The sequence below is a fragment of the Acyrthosiphon pisum genome, chromosome A1 (genome assembly GCF_005508785.2).
Source record: "Acyrthosiphon pisum isolate AL4f chromosome A1, pea_aphid_22Mar2018_4r6ur, whole genome shotgun sequence".
In the NCBI taxonomy this organism is placed as follows: Eukaryota; Metazoa; Arthropoda; class Insecta; order Hemiptera; family Aphididae; genus Acyrthosiphon; species Acyrthosiphon pisum.
Genome location: NC_042494.1, coordinates 153,693,110 through 153,713,014, shown reverse-complemented (window position 1 = coordinate 153,713,014; position 19,905 = coordinate 153,693,110). Strand labels below are relative to the sequence as shown.

Here is a 19,905-nt window from a genome sequence, read left to right as displayed (position 1 = left end):
ACGCCTAATGACGCAAAATATTTGTTTTTTCTCTCAGACCCACACGCAACATAGATAAAACGCTTTCACCTGAAATCGTTTTTTATTATGATTTTTGATAAATCTAATTATAAAATCAACTATTACAAAAATTATAGAGGATAATATCTTTTAGGGTATGACATCAATTTTATATTTTATTATTATTTGACTTTCAAAATGAACAAATATCGTTGTAAATTTAAATTATTTTGAGACAATATTTAGACAAATTTATATGTCATATACTCAAAAACATTAAAAATATGATTCTGCGCAAATATGTTTTGTCTAATTTGCACGTGTCAGAGAGAAAACAAATAGTGCACTGATCCTCATCCTCTTAATAAGATGAAGTAAATTAAATGATAGATCTGAAGAGCAAAAAAACAAATATATTTACCTCCAAAATATGTTCCCGTTGGCAACATCATACGCCATTTAGACTGGTACGATCCTGGTTTAGAAGGTGTTATAAAATCAGTGCTCAGTGTCATGGTACACCCAGGTTCAAGCGTTGTTGTCGGCAACGAAGTGAAAACAGAAATGGAGTCTCCTCCGTTGAACTGAAGAGTACAACCAGGTGGCCACTTCATGCGACCATTGTTCTTGACTTCCCAAGATTTGGTGAACCTGTAGTGAACACAACAGTTTATAAGAGGACATGAGTATAAAATATTATAAATTATGATGATTGTTTTATCTATAAACTATTGCTGGCGCAATGCACACATTACCGTAGATTTGGTGGCAACTGCAAGACATTTTCACTGTTTTCGTCTCTCACCAAAGACATGGACGGTATTGCCCCTTCATTGTTAACATCAAAATATGTACCGACAGCCCTGTGCATGTTCCTATCACACAAACACACAAAGTTAATAATATGTCGCTATAATAATAATAATTAATAATGTCTGCCAGGTGTTTTGTGGTTGTTCCATACAAACATTGAGAAAGATCTTATCATGTTTGTCGGCAGAAAATCTCAATAATCATATAGGCGTATAGGTACCTAATAGAGGTTTAGACTCTCAGGTTAAACAATTATTTAATAAAACAAGAATTTAAAGAATTATCTACCAAGTAAATAAAATTTATCGTAATTAGGGTTACCATATTTTATTTTACTTAAACAGGAATGTACGGCAACCCTAACCATAAGGTCCCTCAGGAATCCTATAGGCCACATTCGTAAAACGTCACATCGCTATTTGATATACGTTCTATAAGTTTGTACAGAAAAACACTCTGTATGACAACAAGCCGAGTTCGTATAGACCAGGGATAGATCATATACCTAATGGTACCAAAGTGTCAACATTTTGATCGGATTTTATTTTCCCTGCGGGTCAAAAGTCAAAAGTTTTCATATTTTTGATAATTTCTATGAAAGGTTTAAAATATAATATTCTAACACTAAAGGTGAGACGACGTATGTCGTTCGGGCTACGTGTTGATCTCGTTGGATTTTCTTTTTTTTTCGGACTGTCGCGAGCGTCACTGATAAAGCGTGCGCGCGTGTCTTCGGTACGGCGCCATCTCTGCTCTATGGACATTTTTGTCAACATTTCCACTTACCAGTCGTTCATCTCCAGGAAGAACACCGCCGCGGACTCCGTTAGTTGATCGCCAATCAGCTCTCGCAGACCCTTGACCAGATTCTCCTTGTCCGTCGTGCACAGACAGTTGAACTGGCGCAAGAGGTTCTGGTCCAGTGGGTCGTTGTCCACGTCCATTTTTCAGCGATGTCGACACGGCCGGACGAAATGACAATTTACGGGAAGCGTTTAGAAAAATTATAATTTAGGTCACACGAAAACGCATTAAAGGAGATTATTTTTCTGAGATTACGCTCTGTTCCTCCGTGCCTGCGACGTCTGTCCACTGATATTTTTTATTTTGTTATTATTATTATTATTATTATAAATCGCGGAGTTGATTGATAATGTGATTGTGTGTGGTGGTGGTGGTGATGGTGGTGAATGGTGATACACACGACGCAACTACTTACGATTTGTTCGCGTTATTTCGTACCGAGTTGTCCGGTAGGCGTCGCTCGCGTCTTCCGTAAATGGCATACACGGTCTTAGAAGTTAGAAGATATCTTCTAAGACCGTGATCGCATAATATTGTGATCGCGATAATATGTACTAATTTAAAATTGTCTTTATACATTGTACTTTAATTATAATTTATACCCCATAGTCTCCATGTGCATGGTCTTAGAATCCAGGCCCTAGCGGCATAGCATGAGTTATGAGTATGCCTGTATATGGCTGTATTGCCCTTATGCCTCTATGGACCATGGCAGTGGTCTTCAACCGGTGGGTCGCGACCAATTTTTGGGTCGCGTAAGTTTTAAAATTGGGTCGCAATACGTCTTATTTTTAAAATAAAAAATAAGTTTAATAGATGAAATAAATAAAAATGCAGTTTATATGATCTATATTCTATAATATAATGGATATCAAATCACAGTATATTCAGTTTATTCAGTTATAATAGGTATTACTATACAATATAGGCATTAAGCAATTTTAGCTTAGTTTTTGTTTTTCTACAAAGATTACGCGGGTCGCGAAAAATATGGGCCTAAAAAGTGGGTTGCGAGTCCAAAAAGGTTGAAGACCGCTGGACTATGGCCTATAGGCCGAGGCGAACCAAAATCTTCAATTTAGATACAACAGTGTCAAATTTTCCAAGGTGAAGTGGCGCCAAAAGTCCATGCTATAAAGTCCGGCAGCGGTCCGACCTCTCCACCACGTTTAATTTATTTCAAAACTATGTTATAACTTAGTAAATAATTGTATATTGGCACAATATTAGAGTAGTGTGTGTGATGGTGGGGGGAGGGGTTTAGTGGTAGACGATAGTAATACTTAAATATGAAATTTCGTGATTTAAAATTTAAGTTTGGCCTGATATTGCCAATAGGGCTATCGGCTATAGTCTATGCCCTATAAGGCATATTTATATCAGTGGTTAAGTGGCTATAGGTTTGAAATGTAGAAAGTAGAAAAATTTTAATTTAAAATATGAAATTTTATCACATCGATACCACGTCGTATTCCTTCCGTAGTTGTGTAAGACCAACAGTGGACTTTCAATATTATTATATTTTGATTTCTCATATAGGTAGATCACAATCGCAACAGTGATTCCAACTCCTAACTACCAAAGTCCCAACCTATCCCTAAGCCTAATCGTATTTACTATATTATTAGGTACTCGTAATTTTTTATAAAAAAAATAGTTAATATCATGTCTTAGGACATCGGGAAATTTGACGAGAAAACAGGACAGCCCTATTGGATTGAATATTTATTAGCGGATAGTGGTTGTAAATAGTGGGTACCTATATATATAATTTATTATTTAATAATTATATTATGTATAGATATACAGGATTACAGCATCGATCAATAATTCGATATACATATTATAAGACGTATAAACCTCGATATATACCTGTACCTAGTAATAAAATGTATATCCACGTATAATTTTTTATACCGCCAGTTTTAACTTAAATATGCATGACAAAAACAATTAAATATTTGATTTATTATGTTTTCAACGAATAATAATATATGCTGTACATTTTATTCGCATACGGATAATACATTCTCCAAGTACAATATAGCAGCTAATTTTGATTGAAATGTATTATTTGAATACGGAAAAGACATTCCAATTTTCAGGATTCGATAACGTAACTCATGACTAAATAAATGTATTTAGTCATGACCTAACTATTGTTTACATTTTGTTGTTTGGCGAGAGGGGGATAAGTGGTCTCAAAGGTTCTGACACTTAAATTGTTTTCTTTGATTTGATAGCATCTTACAAAGTTACTTTATTATGACATAATATATTATGCGAATGAGATGGCGGATGAACACGTCTTGACAACTACTTTACTACTACTTATAAAGTATAAACTATTGTGATTGTCTGTGAAGTGTGAACACTGAACTAAAAATGTTAGAACACAGAATACAGAACACTGATGGCGATTAAAGATGTCTTAAATCATTTGTGACACTGTCACACTGATGAATTTAAATCAAAAATAATATGACGAATGATGATAACGATGAACAACCGGCGATAAGCCATAAGCGCAGTAGTTCTGTCCACGACTACTACACCGCCGGTCGCCGCGGGTGACGTCAAGTCGCCATCTTTATCTTATCTGGGAGTTCCCACTACGCGTATCATTCCGATAGAATCCGAAAAAGTAAAAAAAAAATTAATATGAAACTACGTTCGTAATAAAAAAAAAGCTATAATTATTTATTGTTAATATTATTTTTTTCCTTTTATCTGTCCCGGCCAACGATTGCATATTTAGTACTTTATTTTATTTTATTACTATGTGACCGATGATTTCGAATTGTATCGATCGATGCTATAACATTATTGTTGTTGTGGTCCTTTTTTGCCGTGTAAATATCTGTGGACTGTGATCAAGACTCATCACGACAACGGACTACTACTGACCATAGTCATGTCTCGGCTAGCGGATTATTTCGTGGTCGTAGGCTATGACCACGAAAAAGAACGTAAGATATGCTTTGTGTAATTAATTTAATCATCACTTATGACTATATTATTCGTTCAACGATCTATTTTCGTCAAATGTACGACGTTAGGTAACGTATATTGTTTTATTAAGACACAATTTGGCGTAATCTTCGTTTGGCGAAAATTGTGTATTTTGTGAAAGCCTATGCAACCTATAGTTTGCTACCGCCCTTTATTCAAGCGCCCCTGATTTTAATTTCTTTCCAACAATTTTTTCTTCGACAGGTAGCGGGACCAGTAAAGGTATGATTATCCAGCGGTTTCCAGAAAAAGACTGGAAAGACACTCCTTTCATTGACGGAATTGAATGGGTAATTAATATCCGTATTTATTAAAATGATTTTCTTCAATACTTTTTATAAATTAAAGGATTTATTTAATTTTATGCTGAGTACCTATTTAAAAATTTTAAATTTTACTATTTTTATAGTTTTGTCAACCACAAGGATGGTCCTTGTCATCAGAGCGACAAGAGCCTAGATTTTTTGTGTTTGTTCTTACTGATGTAGAGGCTGAAAGACATTATTGTGCTTGTTTATGCTTTAACGAAACAGTATCAATTACACCTAGTAAACCTGTTGATGAGGCAAGTAAAATTGATTATATATTTTTTAACTAGGTAATATGTTATTATTTGGCTTATCATATTAAATGTTTTGATTAAATATGGTTTTAATTTTTAACATATTCAAATTATTTTTTGAATATCATAAATATTTTATAATTTGTAATTTTAATAAACCATACTAATATATTATTGAACGTATCTAACAACATTAAGATAGTGGTTTGGTAAATAAAAGATAAACAAAGTATATTTTTGTTTTAATTGATTGTATAGTTATTAGTTAGATTATTAGTTTGTATAGATAATACATTTTTAACATATATTTAAAATGTACAAAATGTGATTAAATTGAATGTTATTATGGATACCATATTAATTGAATTAATATGTAAAACAATTAAAGACAACTTTCTAATTACCTAATTAAGAGAATAATATCAATAACATAATTATATTTAATAATGCTTTGAAATATTCTAATTATTTGTATACGCAGGAAGAGGATGGTGTTGTGGAAAACATAGCACTTTCAAGAAACAACCATTCAAATCAAAGACAACATCACAGCATTATGTATGCACCAAAGTGTCTAGTTTTGGTTTCCAGATTAGATTATATTGAAACATTCCGAGTAATACAATTTTAAATACCTACTTAATGTATTGTACTAATAATTAATATTAATGATAAATTTATGAAATATTTTCAGAATTGTTTAGGTATTATTTACACCGTTTATGTAGAAAACGTAGAAACTCCTATAGAAACATTAGTAGGAAATATGTTGGGTTGTGTTCAAGTTCCTCAGCCAGGAGGACCTCAAGTGCGCTTTAGCATAGGTGCAGGGGATAGACAAGCGCTACAACCTCCATTATCTCAAACATTACCAGTAACCAAGAATGCAGTATATCTATTATTCCAAGAACTCGGTAATATAATGTTTTGTTTTGAACTACATTCAATCCGCATAATATTATAAGTTATCGTTTACCCCAATTTAAAATGTTTTTCTGTTTAGGAATTCACAATGTTGTTGTATTATTCTGTGCTATTATGACTGAACAAAAAGTTCTGATGACCTCTAGAAGTTATAGCAGGCTCACTGAAGGTTGTTCTGCACTAATATCTCTTATGTATCCATTCAAATATAGTCATGTTTATATACCATTGTTACCTGCGGGTTTAGTTGAAGTATTGTCCACACCAACACCATTTTTAATGGGCGTACATGCCTCTCTTAAAACTGATGTTTCTGAACAAGTAAGTATACCAAATTAATTACAGTTTTAAACTTACATTTTTTAACTATACATTTGAATCATGGTGGCGTGTAGATGGATGTAATAGTAGCTGATTTGGATGGTGGTAGTATTCTTGTACCTGACGGTATAAGTTTACCTTTATTGCCTGAACCACTATTAACGCAAACTCAAGATTGCTTAAGTCTAGTGTTACAACCAGAATTGTGTTGTGCAGACCATGCATTCCCCCCGACTTCTAATACTGTTCAACCACCACCCCCTACACTAATTGACAAAGAAGTGAGAGCAGTTTTTATGAGAACATTTGCTCAATTACTTCAAGGTTATCGTTGTTGTTTGACTATAATAAGGATACATCCAAAACCAGTCATCACATTTCATAAAGTAATTTATTCAAAAATAAGTTATATTTACAAATAACAAGTATTTAAAAAAAAAAAATTTCTAGGCTGCATTTTTAGGCGAAAGATGTCTTATAGATGATGAATTCACAACTAGGGTGTTAGACTGTATGTTTTTTAATGGTTTTGTTACGGAAAGAGGTCCTGCTTGGCGTTCTTGTGATCAGTGGGATGAGTTATATTGCAATATGAATGAATTACTTCGAACTGAAGCATTGGATGATGGTCGTTTAGTTCTTACTCATATTCAGGTATGTTATTTATTTTGATATTTAATCCAAGTCCTTAAAGATCTAAACATTTAATATATATTTCTAAATTAATCATATTTATGTTATTAAGAGGATGTGATGTATCTGTCTTACAAATGTACAACATAGTACGTTAGCTAGTTTACATAGTTTTACATTAACAATAATCCATTTTACTCTAATATTTTTAAAATTATGAAAAATCTATAGGTAAGATTATTACCTAGAGCATTTCTTAGACTTTTTATTATTATATTTTAATTTTAAAGCCTATGCGATGCCTTAGATAATAATTTTACCTTTACATTTTATCATGTGACCCATTTATATAGTCAATTCACTCTAATTTTAGAAATTACAAAGTAAAATGTATTATCTTGAATTATCAATTTGCCATGTATGTTTATAAGACAGATACAACATATTTGGGTGTGGCTTCCTCTTAATTGGTAATACAGTTATTATAGATCATTTTTAGAAGTAATATTGATTCTATAAACATTATTCCAATATTGTATGTTTTGTTTTTAATGCTTGTCAACTTACTTTGACATAAGTTGTTAGTAATATATAATATCTTGAATATTTAAAAATTATATTTTTGTAAAATATGTCATATATTTTAATGTACATTTAACTTAATTATTTAATATGTTTTAGGAATTAGCTCAAGCTTTGTACTTAAATGAAAATCCCAATCCACAACCATATGTTCAAAAAATCTTGAAACCTCCTGAAGGGGCATTTACCAGAATCCATCAACCTCCATTTCCAAAACTTGATGCCAATTGTGTTCAGACAATTATTGATGATGGCTTGATTAAACATAATTTAAACTCAAAGTTAGTATCTAACCAATGTATATCATAATTAATTTTAATTATTATTATTATCATATATTATGACAGACTTTCATCAATTAAACCAACACCACCTCGTATAGTACCTATGGGACCTCCAATAACAAATTCTAATGATCTGAGAACAACTGTTAGTAATTCGGCTAGGCGATTAGAAGTAAGTTTTATAATTTTAGAAAACATAAATACAAAATATTATATGTACACATTTAATTCCAATTTTAGGTTCTACGAAACTGTGTAAATTGTATATTTGAAAATAAAATTTCGGATGCACGTAAAACATTTCCAGCTGTATTAAGAGCATTGAAATGTAGGGCTGCAAGATTAGCTTTATGCACAGAACTTGCACAACATGTTCAAGGGAATAAAGCTATGCTTGAACATCAACAATTTGATCTAGTTGTACGATTAATGAATTGTGCTTTACAGGTATAGTCTTAGAAATTTAAAATTGTGTATATACCACATATTATATTATATACTATGATATAATATATACTAGCTGTCCTGCCCGACGTTGTCGAGGCCATAGATTTGTATTTTTAATAAATATATTTGTACAAAATGTATACACCATATTTATATTTCTTCTAATAACAATATCAATATAATATGTAACAAATTGCAACCACATTTAGATTGACAAAAAAAATTTTTTTTTTATATTTAAAAAAAAATCATTCGTGAGCTACCCTATAACCTATATGGCTTGAAAAATCAAGCTGTATACATCCTCCAATTTTCAATTTCCTATGATTCTCCTATCACTAATAGTAACCATTTATAAAAAAAAATGTCTATCGTAAATTTCAAAATACCTGTTTGAGCACCTCTTCGGGATGAACCAACTAGGTCTAATTGTGATGTGAATCTAAACCATTCACTCAAAAAATGTCCAGTGGTTTAGGAGGAGTTCAATGACATTGAGACAAACATTTAGATTAAGAGATTAAACAAAAAACTACTCTTATTTGGATAGTAAAATTTATTTATTTAAAGTTAAGGTTTTGCGTAAAAGTACATTATATAAGTATAAATTAACATATATAAATATATAATGTGTAACAAATAATTAATTTTAAAAATAAATAAATTTAATAATGAATGAATTTAATTAAACATTATACAAGATTATTATCACTTGAAAATGTATTATCAGGACGGCTCAGCTATGGACGAATTTGGTATAGCAGCAGCTCTCTTGCCTTTAGCAACTGCATTTTGCCGTAAACTGTGCACTGGAGTGATACAATTTGCATATACATGTATTCAAGTAATTCTATTATTTATTACAACTATATTTTTATGTTTATTTATAGTATAAGCTATGACTTAATTGGTTATAATTAATTGTGTAATATAGGATCATCTAGTTTGGAAAAATCAACTATTTTGGGAATCTGCTTATTATTTAGATGTACAAAGGGACATTAAATCTCTTTACTCTGACAATAATCTCTCAAGTCATAAAAGATCTTCATCAATGAATCTATCTAGTCCCCGTGAAAATCATGTAATATAATTAAATAGTGCACTGAATATTATTTTGTTGAAATTGATTACTTATTGTTTATTTTAGAACAAAGATAATATTTTAAATGACAGATTTAGTCGTTCACAAGAACTATCTGCTTTAGAAATAGCAGCCGAACAAATGAGGTTACGTCCATCAAACAATTCTGGTGATGATAAATATATAATTAATACTTTTAAGGAATGTTTATAATTAATTGATTTACATTTTTATTTAGATAAACTTAAAGAATATATATCAAGTGAAGAATCAACACTGTACAGTCAAGCTATTCATTATGCTAATCGTATGGTGTATTTACTTGTTCCATTAGATGTAGGGGGAAATAATGTTAAGAGTTCGTCGAATCATCAATCATCTAATAGAAATATAGATGATGAAAGAACATCTAACAGTATAACAAATAGGTATTTATTTTAAAATGTTGTTTTTGTTTTTATTAGTTAGCTACTAGCTACAATTAATTTAATGTTTTTTGTAGTGCTGTTGATAGGTCTGGTAGTGTATGTGAATCTGATGTAGAAAGTGGTTTTGCCGAACCAGAACCTAATGAAATTGGTAACAAAGTCATTAAAATGGTTAGCCGTTTTGTCGATAAAGTGTGTACTGAAGGAGAAGTTAGTGAAGAACATATTCGTGCATTACATCAAATGATTCCAGGTGTGGTACATATACATATTGAAACATTAGATGGTGTCAATAGGGAGTCCAAGCGATTGCCACCCATACAAAAAGTACTAATAAATAATTAAAATAAACAGTATTAATCGTAATAAAATAGCATATTAATATTGATAAATTGTTTTAAATATTTAGCCTAAAATATTGACGCCCAATATGCTGCCAGGAGAAGAACCACTGATGGATGGCTTAAGAGTTTATTTGTTACCAGATGGTAGAGAAGAAGGTCTAGGAGGATTAGTTGGTGGACCACCTCTGTTACCTGCAGAAGGAGCTATTTTTATTACAAATTATCGTATAGTATTTAAAGGAACTCCTTTGGATCCTTTTGCTTGTGAACAAATTGTAGTAAGATCATTTCCTGTAACATCGTTAACCAAAGAAAAACGTATTACAGTTCAATATTTGGCACATTTAGACCAATGGTTACAAGAAGGTCATCAGTTTAGGTCTTGCACATTCCAGGTAAGAAATCATTTTTGAAATATTGTACTTAGATTACACAAAGTTTATAACTTTAATACATTTTAGTTAATCAAAGTCGCATTTGACGAAGAAGTGAATGCCGAAGATATTGAATGTTTCCGAAAATTTATACACAAAGTACGACATCCCCCAAATGTATTTAATCACTTTGCATTTACAGGCCAAATTCCAATTTATGAAATGCCCATGACGAGTGATAAAGAAAAAAATGCCACTCTCAAGTGAGTTTTAGTTTTTAAAATTATTATTTGTGAGTGATTTTTATTTTTTTGTTTTTATTTAGGGGCTTTGCAAAAAAAACTTTAATGAAAACTGCTCGTAAAGCAGGTTTCAAGCAAAAGAGTTCATCTAAACGTCATAAATATGTATTGCCTAACATATCAAATAGTTCAATAAACAAGGCTAACAAATATATGACTACTCCTGGTCGGATGACCCTTCCTCCTTTTAACAATCTTGATGACTTATCTGGTATGTTAAATTCTTCACTCAAATGAATTGTATTACTATTATTATTATATTATTGTATACTTATTAAATTTTGTATTAATCAGAATTTCTGTTGTCATAATATATTTCTCGAAATAAATTATTAATTACATAACACTTTTATAAGGACATTGTTCCCGCATGTGTTGTCTCCGTCTTACACACATACAACATAGAACATTTTTGTTCACCAGTTTCACTAGTGTGCTGCTAGTTTGATATTAGAGTTTTGATATTATCAAACTTTTATGTAAGGTCATTATCTGTGTTTTCATATAGGTTTTTTTATAATATTTTAGTTTTTAAGTGAATTATGAACATTTTCAAATATTACATACTTAAAATTCACTAAAAATTAAAATAGCTTGAGATTACAGCTTATGTTCTTACTTAAAAGTTTAATAATTTACTCTAATATAAAAACTAGGAGCATACTATTGAAGAAACCGGTGAACAAAATTTGTCAATATCGTACGTGTGTGTTGTAAGTGTACAATTTATTGAACATAGATTTTTAAAAACCATTTTGTTTACATAAATTGAAAAATGTATACCTCAGCATCTGCCCAATATTTGCAACTTTAATTTATATTAATGTTAATATTTTATTTTTATCTAGTAAATGAATTAGATATCAATGTGATGAATACTTCCAACATTGTTTCTAATGTTTCTGATCCAAAAACATTGGAACGAGTTACCGAAAGGAGTTATGTACGAGATTGGATTAGACTAGGCCTTGCGCCTAAAAATACTAGTTCGAATAATATTGGTCAGAAAAATAATAATAAAGAGCCGTTTAAAATCACCACACTAAATTCAGCATATTTAATGTGCCGCAGGTAAATATCGTTCGATTTATATTGAACAATAAATTACGAGTTATTGTATATACATTAAACACTTTTTTGTTTAAAACAAATTTAGTTATCCTGCACTTTGGGTGGTTCCATCAATTATTTCAGATGATAGTGTTCGAAGGTTTTATCGAAATTATCGTCATAGTAGAGTACCAATAATCACATGGCGTCACCAGCGAACCTCGGCATTATTATTACGAGGATCAGGGTATCATGGAAAAAATCTTATTGGGATGCTGAAGTCAACACACCCATCGTCAACAGGTATTTTTTTTCATAAATGTCTAATCTAATTATCCACTTAAAATGATTTTTGATTTTAGTATTATAATTGTATGCCATTTTATTTCTAGGTACATTGAATTCAGAGAGTAATTCTTCTGTAGAACAAGAAAGATACTTATCAGCTATTGTTGCTTCGACTCCTTTGTCAACTCTACGTAATAGTGGTGCTGCTTGGGGTTTATCGGATAGTAGCCTTAGCATAAATTCACTTTTGTTGGCTGCGGATGAAGATATTCTTTCACCAGATATTTCACGCAGGTATTATAAATATTTAAATTAGCCAAAATCTTTTTTTTTATATATTTTTCTATAAATTAATTAGCTTCATACTACATGAAAATTAATATAATAATTAATATTTAATACTATTTATATAGGGGTCCAATGAGATCAAGTGGTGGTAATAAACAATTTGGACGCTGGGGCTCATTAAAAGAAAGACGCAATATAAGTACTTCATCAAATAATAGTTACTCCTCACCAATGTTTCAAAATCAACAATTTGGGCGTATGTCGATGGCTGATCCAGATTCAAATTCAGATAGTCCACATGAATTTCATAGAGCTGCTTTGTATATACTTGGTGATAAAACCCAAATGAAGGTAATACGATTAATTAACTAGTCTAATTGTATGTGTAACATTACTGTCAGTTTTCTCCAAATAATATTTATATTTTAAGGGTATGAAAGGTGATTCCATCATGAAAATTGATTTTATCCCAATTGAATATGCTGACATTCGTCATAGTAAGACTTCATTTAAAAAACTTATGCGAGCATGTGTACCAAGTTCTACTAGTAATGAACCAGAACATTCTTTTTACAAGTGAGTACAATTTAAAATATTTTATCTTATATACATAAATTCTTTGTAGGAGAGGGGTGCTCATGGTGTACACACTACACAATAGATGTGTATTGGTTGCTACTAAAGATCTTGTTTTCTGCTAGTGATATAAAAAATGCATATTTCAGACTCCTCTCTTTTGTCTAACTATATTTAAATGTTCCATAGATTTAATTAGGAATTTCACACACTTAAATACTTTCTTTTATAGATATTAACCGCACTCATACAGCATTTGTTTTTCAGTTGACAAAAAAGTTAAAGTAAATATATTGCTCCAGGTATTATTTTATTTTATTAATCTAGTTAGTCTTAACATATTACAAGATTGTGACTTTATTTTCCTTGCTGACTTAAGTACTTAACTGTACTATAATATAATGATACACTATACTATAGTATACTACAAGAATAAACAGTCATGTTCAGAAAAAATATACAAACTTTGAACACTTGCAATTTTTTTACCTGCTATCAGGCAACATACAGTTATTCATAGCTGCCACGGTTGTGAATTGTTTCTTATAATAAAAATACATTTCAAAACATAGTAAAAACCTAACAAATAGCTTCATCGATACATTTATATTTTCTGGTTACTATCTTCACATTTTCTGGAGGCAAAATGGTCAGTAGTCTAGAACATTCTTGAAATTCTTTAAATAATGCTGAAAACATCAAAATCGGTTTAGTAGTTGTCAACGACAAACAAAATAAGTGCTATCTTATTATATATTGCTATATTAGTTCAGACGTTGATTAAATAATTAATACCAGAGTGTTATTTAATCAATGGTGATGTAGATAAAGATAAATATTAGTTTGTATATTAGTTATATTGCTTTAACTTGACTTGTCTATAAAATATGAGACAAATAGATTTGGACATTATTGAAATAAAATGTTATCTAAATAATCATTGTGAAAATGTATTCAAAATGGAGATTCCATTTTAATATTTGCACAATATTTTAGATTAAAAATCAGACAAAAATGTAAAATTTGATTTTAATTTATAAAAATTCGAAAATCAATTTGGCTATACTTTTTCCGGGATCCTGAGCACCTCTACTTTTATCTTTCTTAAATATTTTTCACATCTAATTGACAAATATGTATTGTTTATTTAAATTAAAAAAATGTATTTAACTGGATGTTCCGCCAAATTTGTAGAAAAAAAACCTTTCTTCTGCATGTCCCTCTTTTAATTTACTATCATAGCTTTATTACTAATGACAATACATTTATAGCATAAATCAACAGAAATATTGACTAAAGATCAACACCCTTAAACGATTATGATTAACCAGTAACCATATTGTGGTATATTAAAAAAAAATTGTATTTTTCCATTAATTTAGAATGATTGAAAGTTCAGACTGGTTACAACAGTTACGAAACATTATGCAATTGTCTGGGGCTATAGTAGATTTGATTGACGTGCAAGGTTCTTCAGTCATGTTGTGTTTAGAAGAAGGATGGGACATAACTTGTCAACTGTCATCAATTGCACAATTATGCATGGACCCATATTATCGCACAATCGAAGGTTTCCGGGTGTTGGTTGAAAAGGAATGGCTTGCATTTGGTCACCGGTTCAGTCATCGTAGTAATCTGGCCACTGCGTCTCAAGCTTCTGGGTTTGCACCGACTTTCTTACAATTTCTTGATATTGTCCATCAAATCCATGGCCAGTTCCCGTTGTCGTTTGAGTTCAATGATTACTATTTGAGATTTATGGCATATCACTCAGTATCTTGTCGCTTCCGGACGTTTTTGTTGGACTGCGAACTGGAAAGAGTAGAATGTGGAGTGGCTGCTGTTGAAGACAAACGAGGATCACTTACGTCGCACCACAAGAGTGTTGACACTGGTTCAGACGATGATATTGTTTATCCTGGTATTATTTTTTCTTTTTTAAATCCAATTTTTTGTAAATGTTTTAACATTTAATGTATGTGATGAATTGTAGGAGGTCGTCTGGCTGGTAACAATATCTCGTCTCATTATGTACCAAATTTGGGACAATCTGTGTTTGATTACATTGAAAAACATAATGCCCGTACATCAATATTTTACAACTTCATGTATATGCCAAATATTGAACAACCGGTACATTTTTGACAACGGCACATTTATTATATAAATTTATGATTTTCTTGTTGTTTAGGTCCTCAGACCACAGTCATCATTGCCCAATTTGAATGTTTGGCAATATTACTTGAATGAAGAATTGGCTCACGGACCAAGTTATGATTTGGAGATTATTCAGATGGATATGCAACAAGAAGAAGAAGCTGAAGCTGCAGACGGTATTTCTATCAAGAACCAACGAAAAGTCATAACAACTGGGTATTGGTTTTCATATTTTTTTCTCCTCTTTCTTAATCAATACTATACTCGGGCCATCGTAAGAGCGCTACTCCTTCGCGCATCCAACTGATTGAGCTCTGGGATTTCGTACCCAAATTTCTCCCACTCTACCACCTAGTTGCCGCAGCAAATACCCTCATTCAGTACGCGGCGACCGTCAGCTAATTCCTTGATGGCGACGGTGGTGGCGGCCAGTATTTTGGATGGTTTAGTGGTGGGAATGCGCAAGAACGGACAAATTTTGGTCGCCGCCCAGAAGTGCTCTTACGACGGCCCGAGTATAGATTTAAAATATGTTTATAATATATTATGTTTGAATTTCATATCTATTTTTCTGTTATTTATCAGGTATAATATAGTAGAGCGATATATGCCAGATGCATTTAAATATCTGTTGGATGATATTCACAAATTGGAAACTGAACTAGGCCTTCTGCCACAAAAATGGAAGGTGCTCTGGGACAAATTAGAAATTCCTGTTACTGCAGAATCATTAAAGGTACTAATTATTTGTTGCAAAAGCTTTTTATTCAATTCAAAACCATTATTTCCTCTTTAGAGACACGCTTCGTTTAGTACACAACTGGTCAGATATCACGGGCGGTTGTTGCACAAACGATCCACAATAGAAATTCTCATGCGTGGCAAAGCAAGTAACACAACATCTACAAACACAGATACAAATCCACCTCATTCTCATCCACATCGCTTTGAAAAATATAACTTTACTACTCCTACCTACTGTGATTTTTGTTCTAGTCTTCTTTGGGGACCTGTAAAGGTAAATAAAATCATTATTTTCAGTGTGTATAAATACATTTATGAATCTTTTCAAGAGGAATATATTATGTTCTTATGTTCTAAGATCATGATATATTGATGTTTATTTTTACTATTGGTGTAAGTATAACAATTAACAAAGTAAATTCAATATTGTAAGTTGGTTAGGATATTAAATGTGTGTGTGGTTCATGAAAATTTAATAGTATTGTTCTCTTTCCCTACCTCAACAATAGATTTTGATTCTATATCAAAACTAAATCACATAATATATGTATATTTATCATTTGTACTTTGAGTTATTATGTAGCATTATAAATATTTGTATTAAAAATTGTCAATATGGCTTTTTTTTTTTTTATACTAAAGATCATTTCACAAACACATCTTAGCCTTTGAATGCACAGTATATAATATATTTAAACATGCAATATTTGATATCAAACCTTCAAATTTTTCACCCTCCATTACATATTTTTGTACATAATTATATTACTATGTATCATTTAAACATTTGCATACTTATTTTATCACAAAACAAAATAATCAATAGTGTACTATTGTAACAAATGTAAATGTCTTATGTAGTTATAATCTTTCATTAAACTTTGATACACACATAATATCTTTATAATGATAGCTTTGATTTTGTAGAATAATGTATTTTTTTTAGCTTTTGGTTAGAGATTCATAAAGTTATTTTAGTTTTATTTTTGTAAGCTAAATTTGTACATGATTTTTATTTTCGATCTGTTTTGATATTTTTCCATATTAAAAAAATTTTATTTTTTAAGTTTATATAATATTGTAACATAGTACATTAAGCCCACACCCCAGTTAAAATAATTTTTATACAATTGTTAAACTTAATGGAAGTAAAATGTTAGACAGTGAAACTTCCAATTAACTACGTTTTCTGTTTTACGAAATATTTTTCAGAACCAAACCAAAGTAGAACCACATTTATTTAATTCTATATAATATATATTTTTCTTGGTGCTCACAAGGCTTTGTAATATGGACGTTTTGCTGTAGTTATTATGTTTAAATCTTGTTATTATAATATCTACTTATCTTCTAAATATTTTCAGACTGGCATGAGATGTTGTGACTGTGGTTATAGTTGTCACGAAAAATGTTCAGAAAACGTACCCAAAAGCTGTACTAAATATAAGGCTGTTGCAGACAGAACGCTAACTAATCAAAATGCTAATAGAACATGTGGGGAAACGACTTCAGTCAATTCAAGTGTGTCATAATCTAACCTTGTTTGTTTATCTTAGAAATCATTAAAACATTAAAATCATTTCAACTGATGTATGTTGTAGATATGAATGGTATCCATCAGCAATACTACGAGCAGTTCTCATCCAATGTCGCGGAGAACAGGACACATGAAGGTTATTTATACAAACGCGGAGCTCTCTTGAAAGCCTGGAAACAACGTTGGTTCGTTTTGGACTCTATAAAACATCAGTTAAGGTACTACGACTCTATGGATGATTCTCATTGCAAAGGATATATAGGTAAACATATTATTATAGTTTATACCGTGGGAATTGTGTTCTTAGCAATAACATAAACAATATTGTAGTCTATTTTTTAATGGCTGTCCAAGATCACTAAAAAAACAACCTCCAAACATATTATATTTTTCCAGAATTAAATAAATACTAACTAAATTAAATTATAGTCCAATAAATGTGTGCTCTTGCATCAAACATTTTTAAGTATGATCTTAAAATGTAAATGTTAACTAAAATTATTTAAAAAAATATCATATAATAATATAATATGTTGGAAAAAAAAACTTTTTCACACTATGTACATGTTTGTTTTATACCCGTTAACAAACCACAAAAGTAAATCCATAGACTTATAGAAATAGACGGAACATTTGTCCTGAGAGGCATGGTCGTGACAAACAGATTAAGAGAGATAGCATGAGTTTTATCATGAAAATGAGAGAAATGTCACTGTTCCGAGGACTGCCAATGCATAGCTTTAATAGCGCCCGATCCTCGTAACAAGTTCTACCATTGCACGCGTTATCATACCTAATGTTCCGTCTATATAAGTCTATGTGTAAATCGGTCAAACAAAATTTATGATAGTTAACTATCTACCTCTGATTACAATTTTATCAAAGAGATAAAACAAATATAAGTGAATATGAATTTAACGATAATATGGATTATAGAATACAAAATTTATTGTGGCTCAAACTACAATAATATATAAAACATTTTTTTTTCAAAACCAGTCAATAAATATTTTCCAAAGTACATTTTTGCTAACATTGTATATTCAACACATGAAATATGACTTTAAAATCATAAAATATATTTACAAAAATGTTTAAAAAAATTTCTTATTTTAATTCACAACATTATGAAATATACTTTGTGGTTTCTTAGAGTTTTATACGATCACTATGAAAATATAATATGTAAATGCATACAAATCTGCTCCTTGTTAATGATATAGTTAATTTTTCAATAAGTGTGATATAATAATCAATCAATTGATTGTTGATTATTTTATGTTTAATTTTATTCGTAATTGGCGGGCCAAACTATGTATACATTATTAATTCATAATTTCTCAAATTTAGATCTTGCTGAAGTAATGTCTGTGTCTCAAGCCAACCCAACACCTGGCGCACCTAAAAAAACTGATGACAAATCTTTCTTTGATGTAAGTAATTATTTTTATTTTTGTTATCTTACCAAATGTATCATATATAGTAAACAATGTTCTTTTTATTATATCTATAGTTGCGTACAAACAGAAGAACTTACAATTTCTCTGCTAGTGATATGACGACCGCTCAAGAATGGATAGAAAAAGTCCAGGCTTGTTTGCAATAATCAACCTACTGTCTTAAAAAAAATGTTTAAAATATACACATTTCTTATCCGTTGTTTAAGTTAATTTATTTATTTTTCATTTTAGTTATTATTTTTCCTTTTTTTTTTTATACATGAAATATTTTTTGTTTCCCAATCACTGATGTTAAAATAATATGTAATTGTGGTCTTATCGTTGAATTGAAACGAAATGTGATAGTTTTGTATGTTGTAACTATTTATTTTTCACTTCTTTTTATTGTTTTTATTACTACTACTATTATTATTATTACTACCATATGCCTACATGTTGTAATATTATTATGATTTATTATTATATTTATATACTAAATAACAGGCTCGAGGGTCTTTCCAAAATGGGCATAATTTATTAACTTATCAAATATAAAATAATTATTTCCTTTTGATTATTGAACTCTGATTAATAACTGAAAAAGTTTAATATTGATATTCAAGATACAAATTAAACCTAGAAAAATAATTTTATATTTGTTATTATATATATATTTCATGACTAATATGTCAGGGCTTCGTAGATATAAGTTGTTACGATTATTTTTGTTCATTAGTTATCAGTTGACATTTTTTTTTTTAATTTTGTATTTAATGTTACACAAAGTCTATTATTAATTAAAACATTTGTCGTGAACAGTTTTTACTTTTTGTATGTTTGTTATGACATTTTTTTTTGGAAAGCTCTTGAGGGAATACAAACTTATTACATTTTAATTATTACTCGAAAGTT

The 19,905-nt window shown here is 30.5% G+C and overlaps 2 protein-coding genes across 3 annotated transcripts in view; one reads left to right on the top strand and one right to left on the bottom strand.

Moving 5' to 3' along the window:
• Positions 1 to 1,985, bottom strand: part of LOC100167553 (uncharacterized protein C6orf106 homolog) — a 3,761-nt gene extending 1,776 nt beyond the window's left edge. The window contains exons 1-3 of one of the 2 annotated variants that reach the window (XM_001946805.3): positions 1,600 to 1,985; positions 756 to 875; positions 422 to 651 (exon numbers count right to left, since the gene is read on the bottom strand). In XM_001946805.3, coding sequence (XP_001946840.1) covers positions 422 to 651; positions 756 to 875; positions 1,600 to 1,757 — 508 coding nt within the window. In that variant the 5' untranslated portion in view covers positions 1,758 to 1,985. 2 annotated transcript variants of the gene reach the window in all.
• A 2,229-nt stretch (positions 1,986 to 4,214) lies between these two features.
• On the top strand, positions 4,215 to 19,567 carry LOC100162116 (myotubularin-related protein 13). The gene is made up of 33 exons (XM_003245446.4): positions 4,215 to 4,586; positions 4,834 to 4,919; positions 5,039 to 5,194; positions 5,673 to 5,807; positions 5,886 to 6,105; positions 6,195 to 6,436; positions 6,511 to 6,822; positions 6,887 to 7,090; positions 7,751 to 7,932; positions 7,999 to 8,107; positions 8,176 to 8,382; positions 9,113 to 9,226; positions 9,317 to 9,466; positions 9,533 to 9,635; positions 9,705 to 9,894; positions 9,969 to 10,221; positions 10,304 to 10,633; positions 10,700 to 10,875; positions 10,938 to 11,125; positions 11,763 to 11,985; positions 12,071 to 12,267; positions 12,357 to 12,546; positions 12,666 to 12,891; positions 12,971 to 13,116; positions 14,499 to 15,037; positions 15,110 to 15,249; positions 15,308 to 15,489; positions 15,859 to 16,009; positions 16,070 to 16,291; positions 17,382 to 17,538; positions 17,619 to 17,816; positions 18,905 to 18,987; positions 19,068 to 19,567. The coding sequence occupies exons 1-33, from the start codon at positions 4,532 to 4,534 to the stop codon at positions 19,158 to 19,160; spliced, it is 6,159 nt and encodes a 2,052-aa protein (XP_003245494.1). The 5' UTR covers positions 4,215 to 4,531; the 3' UTR covers positions 19,161 to 19,567.
• Positions 19,568 to 19,905: the final 338 nt, after the last annotated feature.